General features: G+C 46.5%; 1 protein-coding gene and 1 pseudogene across 1 annotated transcript; both read right to left on the bottom strand.

Moving 5' to 3' along the window:
* Window positions 1–272: 272 nt before the first annotated feature.
* On the bottom strand, window positions 273–2,125 carry LOC114235409 (ETS domain-containing protein Elk-4-like; annotated as a pseudogene).
* A 1,261-nt stretch (window positions 2,126–3,386) lies between these two features.
* LOC130707252 (protein ENTREP3-like) lies at window positions 3,387–6,480 on the bottom strand. The gene is given in 2 exon segments (XM_057540811.1): window positions 3,387–4,533; window positions 4,536–6,480. Coding segments are annotated over 2 exon segments (2,004 nt in total). The 5' UTR covers window positions 5,959–6,480; the 3' UTR covers window positions 3,387–3,952.
* Window positions 6,481–10,304: the final 3,824 nt, after the last annotated feature.

Below are 10,304 nucleotides of genomic sequence, written 5' to 3'. Positions count from 1 at the left end.
TTTCCACTGATAGAAGAAAAACAATAAGTTGTACTGAAAATTGGAAAATACCTTACAAGTCTTCCTGCCTCCTCTCAGGTTTATTGAAGTATAACTAACTAATAAAACTGCATTTAAAGATTAAAACATGATGATCTGATACACTTATACTGTATTGTATAATTGAAATTTATGAAGAGAGTGGATCTTTTTTTTTAAGGGAACCCTAAAAAAAGCATTTTAATGGGGAATGGCAGAAATCACAATAGACTATTATCAACATTGTGGAAGTATCAATTGCACACTTTAAATATATTCATGTTCAATGTCTCTCTGTTTGTTCCTTGTTTCTCCCATTTCACAAGTGCATAGGTTGTTTTCTGTAGATCTGTGGAAAATGGGCCAGGGGTGGAAGGTCCATACAGGCTAGACAGAGTGAACAGCCCATGACTGTTCAGCACAGAAGGAAACTGGAAAAGTGTGTTAGTACCTTGCAGTCCGGCTGGACTTAGGGGAGCAACAGGGCTGAGAGTACTCCAAAAGTGGATACTGGAGACCAAGGGACACAGAGTCAAGAAGGGTGTCTGTGAAAATAGTGCTAGCGTAATAATCAGTGGGCTTGGATCGCTGCCTGTGATCATGATGGTCGGTGCTAGCTCTAACCCTTTGGGTTTCTTGGACCTTGATGAATTATTTGTTTTGTCTTTTTCTGGCAAAGCTGAATCCTGGTCTTTAGGCTCCATGTCTGGGTCCATGTCTGGGTCCATGTCTGGGTTGGAACTCAGCGGGAGTGAAGGTGTTCTAGGAGGTTCCTGAAAAGGGCAAATGGACGAAATAGGAGGTGTGGTGGTAAAAGTGGCAGTTGCACTGGATGCAGAAGTTGATGCTTCTAGCGAAGGCAGTTTGGGGGAAGACAAAGTCTCCAGCGCTTGGGTAGTTTCTTTGGAAGATGGAGAAATACTTGAGTCAGTTGAACTGGTGGCAGCAAGAAGTTCAACTGGTGGCTTTTTGGAAGATGTTACAAATTTGGTAACAGATGGTGTTGGCTCCTGAGGGGATTTTTTTCTCTGCCAATTTCTCAGCTGGATTCTCAACCTTTATAGACTTGAAAAGCTTCCTATTGGAGGAGTTCAAAGATCTGAGCGTAAATGAAGAATATAAGCCAGAGTATCTGTAGTCACTGCAGCTAGGGGTCTTGGCACCAGGCTGCAGTGGCTTCTTTTTCCCTCCATTCTCCTCATCTGTGGATCTCTCGCTGCTGACTTCACTGATGTGTAAAGCTTCAGTCTCCCTCAAGCCTGCCCACTGGCATAGGAACTGTATTCAAAATCTCTGGGTGCGAGACAAACTTGTAGACAAACTTCTGACCCCTCACGTTTTCAATGATATTCTTCATATAATAGTATCTGAGGGATCGGCTGTGTTTGGCATAATTCATATTAGGCTTGTTCTTTTGAATCCCTCAGAGACGAGCCACCTCTTCTGCCTGCAAATGCTTGAACTCCCCGTCATTAGAGGTCCAGCAAATCATGTGATCGTTCTGAGACTCCTTTAGGAGCTGAAGGAGGAACTGCCACAGGGTGATGGCATTGTCAAGAGCAGTGAACGAGGCCACGTGTGGGGCTGCCTCAGGGTCTCTGCCTCAAACATGATGCTTCTCTCCACCGGCCACCTCCTCACGCTGGAAACTCGAGGCCAGCACCGCAGCCACTTTGACCCTGTGGCGGAGCTGGAGAAGGCGGCGGCAGCCAAACCATTAGTTGCCACAGCCGGGCCTGCCAGTCGCCATGCCTGCTAAGAGAGTGGATCTTAAGCATACCGACCACACAAACAAAAATAAAGATAATTGGGACTTCCCTGGTGGTCCAGTGGTAAAACTCCACACTCCCAAAGCAGGGGCCCGGCTTCCATCCCTGGTCAGGGAACTAGATACCACATGCCGCAACTAAGAGTTTACGTGCCGGAACTAAAAGAGCCCGCATGCTGCAAGGAAGATGGAAGATCCCGCATGCTGCAACTAAGACCCAGCACAGCGAAATAAATAAATTAAAAAAAAAAAAAAGAAGATAACTAAGTGAAGTGATGGATATTAATTAACCTGGAAATTCTTATACTCCCAGGAGACTGCATTGCAAAACTCTTCCATCGCAAAACACTTCATGCATTGATTTATTTGAACAACTTTATTGAAATGTATGGCACATACTGTGGAAGGCACCCATTAAGTATACATTTTCATGCTTTTAGTATATTTGTAGATACATGCATTCATCACCACAGTCAATTTTTGAAGATTTTCTCACTTCAAAAAGAAACTCTTGGGGCTTCCCTGGTGGCGCAGTGGTTGAGAATCCGCCTGCCAATGCAGGGGACACGGGTTCGAGCCCTGGTCTGGGAAGATCCCACATGCCGCGGAGCGACTAGGCCCGTGAGCCACAACTGCTGAGCCTGCGCGTCTGGAGCCTGTGCTCCGCCACAAGAGAGGCCGCGATAGTGAGAGGCCCGCGCACCGCGATGAAGAGTGGCCCCCACTCGCCGCAACTAGAGAAAGCCCTCGCACAGAAACGGAAGACCCAACACAGCCATAAATAAATACATAAATAAATATTAAAAAACAGCAAAAAAAAAGAAACTCTTCTACTCTATAGCTGTCACTGCTAATCTTCCCATCTTCCTCCTCCAATCCCCGGCCTTAGAAAACCACTAATCTGCTTTCTTTTTCTCCATCCTGGTCTTTCATATGAAAAGAATTCTATAGTATATGGTCTTTTGATTGACTCAGCATGATTTTTTTCAAGGGAAAATTATAAATCAATATTTCCTTCATTTTACATCAGAATAACATTTTATTTATTGGGTAAAACACATTGTTTACCTATTCATCTGTTAATGGAACTTTAGATGTTTCTACCTTTTGGCTACTATGAATCACATTACTCTAAAATTCATGTATAAATTTTGGCCAAATATGTATTTTCATATTCTTGGGAATATACCTAGGAGTGGGATTGATGGGTCATATGATAACTCTAGGTTTAATATTTGAGGAACTCCCAGAACTTTTTCCAGAGTGACTTCGCTATTTTGTCTTCATTCCAACCTGTATGAGAGTTCAAATTTCTCCATCTATCCTGGATAAAATTATTACCTCACTTTTTGATTTTAGCCATCCTAGTTTTTGTGACATGGAATCTCATTGTGGTTTTGATTTGCATCTCCTTGATGATTAATAATGGCCAGAATCTTTTCATATGCCCTTGATCATTTGTATATTTTACTTGGAAAAATGTGACTTCAGATGCTTGTCACATTTAATATTGAGTTAATTGAATTTTTATAACTAACTTATAAGAAGTCTCTAGATATTTTCAATATGTTCTTTTTTTTTTTTTTTTTTGAAGGGAAAATTGAAATTTATTGAAGCCTTACTTAGTGTGTTAAGAGCTTTACAAACTTTCGTCCTCACAATGTTTTACGGATCAGGCAATTGAGGTTAAATAACTTGCCCAAGATCATGCAGCTAAAGGTGGCAGAGCTGAGAGGCCACCCAGATTTTTCTGACCCTTCATGCCTCACCACCCCATTGCACAGGCATACAGCCCCTTGTGCTTGAACAACCGGGACATGCCTTTGCCCTGGCCACAGGGCCCGTGGTGAATCAGAGAGAGTTACTCTCATGCTGGAGGAACAGGGCTTTATTTTCCTCCTCCAACGCTGTAAGCAGGGGCATCTCTCCGCACAGCCTGAACACCCATGCAGCGCAGGACAGAAGGTCTCCCCAGGCTGGAGGGGCAGAGGCAAGCAGCAGGAGCCCCTAGAGGTAGGAGGGAAAGGGATACTTCTGGGGGTGTTCAGCAGGTTTCTTTTTGTGTCAGCCAGTGCAAGGGGGTGCTGGAGGCTGCTGGTCCCAACCAGCTGGTGCCTGTGGCCCCAGCATTCATCTGGATCTGTTCAGTGTGGGAGGACGCCCAGGTCAGAGCCCAGTCTCCTGGCTGCCCCCATTAAGGCTGAGGCTGTGGGGGCGGGTGCCGCGCTCCAGCCTGCGGCCAGACAGGAGGCGTCTCAGGGAGGAGCCGGAGCTGAGGTCGCCGCAGCTGCGAAGGTGGAGGCTCTCTCGGCCTGGCCGGCCCCATGGGCTCCGGGGCACCTGCTTATGTCCATGGGCTCCATTCCCATTGGGGTCTGGGGCCTTCCTAGACATCTGGAGGAAACGAGTGACCAAGCCCCGGCCTGGCCAGCTGCCCTTCAGGTCCCCCAGGGAGTGGGCAGGTGCAGGGCCCGAGGGCAGGGGGACCTTCTGGAAGGTGGGCATGGGGTGCCGTTTCTCGGCTGAGCGAGCACGTAGCAACTTGGGGGAAGGGCAACGGGCTAGACGGAAGAGGCAGGCTTCAGAGCAGAGCCCTGTATCTGCAGAGGAAATGGAAGCAGCTTCTTCCTCAAGCACTTTGGTATAAAGGTCCCTGAATTCAGCGGTGTCGCTGGAGGTGGTGATGCCCGGGTCACTGTGGGACCGTGGCAGCAGCAGCGGTGGTCGGGGAGCCGGCTGAGGAGGCTGTGCCCCGGTGGGGTGAGGGAACCTGAGCTATCGCTGAAGCGGCGAACCGGAGCTCGGGGGGGCGGGGCTGCAGCTGGCCGGCTGCCTCCCCGGGGGACCCGCCGCCTCAGCTCGGGGAAGCAGGGTCCCACCCAAGGCGGCCAGCCCTCCAGCCGGTGGCAGCTTCGGGCAGCTGTGGGGGCACCCAGCGGGGGTGGGGCCTCGGGGGCAGAGCAGGAATAGGAGCGGGCAGCTCTCGGGGGCCGCTGGGGCAGGGGGCTGTCCTCAAAGGGGCCCCGCAGGCCGCAGTCCAGGCTGAGGCAGTAGCCGGCGCGGCTGCGCTGAATAGAGCGGAAGAGCACGTAGTCAACGGAGCGCACGGAGCCCTGCAGCTCCAGCAGGCACGAGTCCTCCGACGGGCTGGAGCCCCCAGGGAGGTCACCGATGGCTGACAGCACCAGAGACCCGCTGTCCATGGACACATCTACAATGGAGGCCACTCGCTCACAGATGCAGGAGCCATCATGAAGCTGAGGATCAAACAGAGTGGCCTGGCTGTCTCCTCGTAGCCCCATGACGGCCTCATAAGAAGGGGGGCAATCAGTAGGATACAAGGGCACCGGGCTGTCCATGGAGCCATTGTAGGTGATGCTCTGTGCATCTGCTTCTGAGCCGCAGGTGTACTCTGGGGGATAGTAGGGCGGCGGGGGCACAGGCGGTACAAATTCCTCCAAGTCCAGCATGGTGTGTAGGAGAGGGGCTGGGGGCGAGGATGTACGGCCCAGAGGCCCCAGAGGACCTGAGACTGAGCGCTCAGGGGCCAACGTGTGCACAAGGTCCAGGGAGAAGATTTGGATGCAGCAAACAATAGCAGAGAGAGTACAGATTATGGCGGCACATACCGTGAGCCCACAGACGCTAAAGAGCAAGTTCTTGAGGGCCCCTCGGGCTTCATCACAGGTGGAGTTAGGGGCAACTTTCAGTTCCTGCCCTGACTCTGGACAGGGCCGCAGTAGAGGAACAGGAGGGCAGCACCCACAGACCTTTCCGTCCAAGATGCATTCTTGGAAGTCTCGGGCCAGCTGAGCGTTTTTACAGGAGAGAACAGAGCCAGCCATGCTGAGCATGACACAGAGCACCGAAAGCAAGGAGAAGAAGGAAATCACTAGAGTGAACGGCCGCTTCCAAGACACAATGCCAACCACCCCGGAAAACGCCAGCGAGAATCCAGCCCAAGACGGGCAGGATCTCTTGACGCTCTCGGTGGTGGTGACAGATGAGGCCACCATGCTGAAGGTGACCACCAGGATGCCCAGGAGCACCTGAGCCAGCCCCAGCGTGAGCAGAGCCTGCAGCCAGGGTCGGTGGAGGCGGAGGTGGGTAAGGCCCCGGGTGCTGGGCCGGCTAGTCAGTGAGCGGCTGGAATCACTAGGCGAGGGCATCATGCCTGCCGCCCGGTTGCCTAAGCCTCGCTCGGCTCCCCCTGACGCTTGGGAGCATCTCAGAGGCGCCCAAGGCCTCGTCCTTCCTCCTCTCCACCCCCCTCGCTCTAGACCCCACCCCCTGGCTGGGTCCCCTGGGCCATGGCCCAGGGACTCCAGCTGAGGAGGGGGCCAAGGGAGGGGCGTCACGGAGGGGCCCCGGAGTGCTCCCTCCCCACCACGGGCACTGGACGGGCACCGTGCCCGGGACGGCGATGAGGACGCGGGGGCACCGGCTCATCGCATCTCCCTAGAGAAGAGAGGCGCCGAGAAGGGCCGGTCCGGGAGTGAAGAGAGGGCGGCGGTCCGGAACCCAGGGAAGGGAGGGAAGGGTGAAGGCGAGAAGGATGGGAAAGAAGTCTAGAGAAGAGGGGAGAGGCGGCGTGACTCTAGAGGCGCGGTCGGTGTGCCCTCAGTGTCCAGTGGGATCCGAGGCTGCCTGGTGGGGAGAGGCTGCGGCGGTGCCGCCGCCTCCTGGGTCGCCAGCCCCGCTCCCCTCAATGTGTTCTTTTTTAAATATATGATTTGCAAAATTTTCTTCCATTCTAAGGGTTGTGTTCACTGTCTTGCCTTAAAAGTTTACTTTTAATTTTGATAATATACACATACCATAAAATTTACATTTTCACAATTTTAACTGTATAGTTCAGTAGTATGAAATACATTGACATTGGGAAACCAATCTGCAGAACTATTTTCATGTTTCAAAACCAAACTCTATACCCATGTTGACATAAACAAATAGGATGCTAATTATTTCTCCAGGAAAATATGTGTTTATCCAGGAATAGCAAAGAATTGTAATTTGGGGTCAGCAACCTTGGCATGCAAGTTCCCCTGCAGCAAGGAGAGGAGCATTCTTTTAAAGAAGGGAAAAGGAAGTTGGGAGGGCTATAGTAAGCAAAGAGTTTTGCACAGCAAAGAAACCATAAACAAAACAAAAAGACAATCCACAGAATGGGAGGAAATATTTGCAAATAATGTGACCGAAAAGGAATTAATCTCCAAAATCTACAAACAGCTCATGCAGCTCAATATTAAAAAAACAAACAACCCAATCAAAAAATGGGCAGAAGACCTAAATAGACAATTCTCCAAAGAAGACATACAGATGGCCAAGAGACACGTGAAAAAATGCTTAACATCGCTAATTATTAGAGAAATGCAAATCAAAACTACAGTGAGATATCACCTCACACCAGTCAGAACGGCCACCATCAGAAAGTCTACAAACAATAAATGATGGATGACAGATGAATGGATAAAAAGAAATGGTACATATATACAATGGAATATTACTCAGCCATTAAAAAGAATGAAATAATGCCATTTGTAGCAACATGGATGGGCCTAGATGTCATACTGAGTGAAGTCAGAGAAAGACAAATATCGTATGATATCACTTATATGTGGAATCTAAAAAAAAAAAAGATACAAATGAACTTATTTACAAAACAGAAACAGAATCACAAACTTAGAGAACAAACTTATGGTTACCAGAGGGGAGAGGGGGAGGGATACTTAGGGAGTTTGGGATTTACATGTACACACTACTATATTTTAAATGGATAACCAGGGACTTCCCTGGTGGTCCAGTGGCTAAGACTCCACACTCCCAGTGCAAGAAGCCTGGGTTCGATCCCTGGTCAGGGAATTAGATCCCACATGCCGCAACTAAGAGTTCACACGCCGCACCTAAAAATTCTGCATGCCAGAACTGAAGATTGCGCATGCCGCAACTAAGACCAGGCACAGACAAATAAATAAATAAATAAATATTTGAAAAATAAATAAATAAAATGGATGACCAACAAGGACCTACTGTATAGCACAGGGAACTCTGCTCAATATTATGTAACAACCTAAATGGGAAAAGAATTTGAAAAATAAATAAATAAATAATTCACAAGGTGCTTTAAGCTCTCCCTTTTGAGAGTATTCCATCATTAGAGAAAAAAAACAAACAAAAACAAAAAAACAATAAATGATGGAGAGGGTGGGGAGAAAAGGGGTTGTTGGTGGGAATGTAAATTGCTGTACCCGTTATGGAAAACAGTATGTATGGAGGTTCCTTAAAAAACTAAAAACATAACTACGATATGGTCCAGCAATTGCACTCCTGGGCATATATCCAGAGAAAACCATGGTTTGAAAGGATACATGCACCCCAATGGTCACTGCAGTGCTGTTTATAATAGCCATGACATGGAAGCAACCTAAAAGTCCATCGACAGGTGAATGGATACAGAAGATGTGGTACATATATACAATGGAGAAAACCATTCTACTTTTTGTCTCTAGGAATTTATCTACTGTAGGTACCTCATACCAATGGAATCATACAGTGTTTGACCTTTTTTGTCAGACTAATTTCAGCTAGCATAATGTCCTAAGGTTCACCTATGTTGTAGCAAGAGTCAAATTTGCTTTCTTTTTAAAGCTAAATAATACTCTGATGTATGTATGCACCGTATTTTTTTTGTCTATTCAACTGTTGATGGACACTTGAGTTGCTTCCACCTATGGCTACTATGAATAATGTGAAATGAACATATATATCTGTTTTGACATACCTGTTTGAGTCACTGCTTTCAATTCTACTTCAATTGACAGAAGTAGGATTGCTAGATCAGATAGTGACTCAGTTTGCAATTTTTTGAGGAATTGCCATTTTTTTCATACCATCAATACAATTTTATATTCCAAGCAATATCACACAAGGATTCCAAAGGATATTTCCACTTTCTTGATAGTTTCTTTTGAAGCACAAAATTATTAATTGTCCAAATTATCTATAAGAATGAAATTAGAACACTCCCTAGCACCATACATAAAAATAAACTCAAAATGAATTAAAGACCTAAAGGTAAGGCCGGATACTATAAAACTCATAGGCAGAACACTTTTTGACATAAATCCCAGCAAGATCTCTTTTGATCCACCTCCTAGAGTAATGAAAATAAAAACAAAAATAAACAAATGGGATCTAGTTAAACTTAAAGTTTTGCACAGCAAAGGAAACCATAAACAAACACAAAATATAACCCTCAGAATGGGAGAAAAGATTTGCAAATGAAGCAACCGACAAGGGATTAATCTCCCAAATATACAAACAGCACATACAGCTCAATATCAAAAAAAAAACAAACAACTCAATCAAAAAATGGGAGGAAGATCTAAATAGACATTTCTCCAAAGAAGACATAGAGTTGGCCAAAAAGCACATGAAAAGATGCTCAACATCACTAATTATTAGAGAAATGCAAATTAAAACTACGAGGAGGTATCACCTCACATGGGTCAGAATGCCCATCATCAAAAAATCTACAAACAGTAAATGCTGGAGAGGGTGTGGAGAAAAGGGAACACCCCCTACACTGTTGGTGAGAATGTAAATTGATACAGCCACTATGGAGAACAGTATGGAAGTTCCTTAAAAATCTAAAAATAGAACTACCATATGACCCAGCAATTCCACTCCTAGGCATATATCCAGAGAAAACCATAATTCGAAAAGGTATATGCACCCCAATGTTCATTGCAACATTATTTACATTTACAATAGCCAGGACTTGGAAGAAACCTAAATGTCCATCAACAGAGGAATGGATAAAGAAGATATGGTACATAAATACAGTGGAATATTACTCAGCCATACAAAAGAACAAAATAATGTCATTTGCAGCAACATGGATGGACTTGGAGATTGCCGTGCTGAGTGCTGTGGGTCAGACAGAGAAGGTTGGATGTCATGTGATGTTGTTTATATATGGAGTCTAGAAAAGGGGTGCAAATGAACTTGTTTGCAGGACAGAGGTAGAGTTGAGGATGTAGAAAGCAAACTTATGGTTACCAGGAGATAAATAGGGAGGGATAAATTGGGAGGTTGGGATTGACGTGTACACACTACTATATGTAGAATGGATAACTGATGGGGACCTGCTGTGTAGCACAGGGAACTGTACTCAATACTCTGTCATGGCCTACATAGGAGGGGAATCTAAGAAAAGAGTTGGTGTATGTATATGTGTGGCTGATTCACCTTGCTGTGCACCTGAGGCTACTACAGCATTGTGGATCAGCTAGAGTCCAATAAAAATTAGTAATTAATTAATTTATTTATAAAATTTCCTACCAGTGTAAAATGTACACCTGAGAAGTTAATGAACACACATCATAGCCTGTGGTTTAACTGAGATTTGTCCTGGCACCCAGCTAGGCTGACTGATTCAAATTTCCTACCAGAGCCAAGTGCTCTGGGATTCTTTAGCTTAAGTACCTAATAAGTGGGAATGGGGCAGGGATTGGTG

This window comes from Balaenoptera acutorostrata, chromosome 2, assembly GCF_949987535.1.
Source record: "Balaenoptera acutorostrata chromosome 2, mBalAcu1.1, whole genome shotgun sequence".
Taxonomy (NCBI): Eukaryota; Metazoa; Chordata; class Mammalia; order Artiodactyla; family Balaenopteridae; genus Balaenoptera; species Balaenoptera acutorostrata.
The sequence above is the reverse complement of the archived record's forward strand: the minus strand, read 5'-3'. Positions and strand labels throughout refer to the sequence as shown.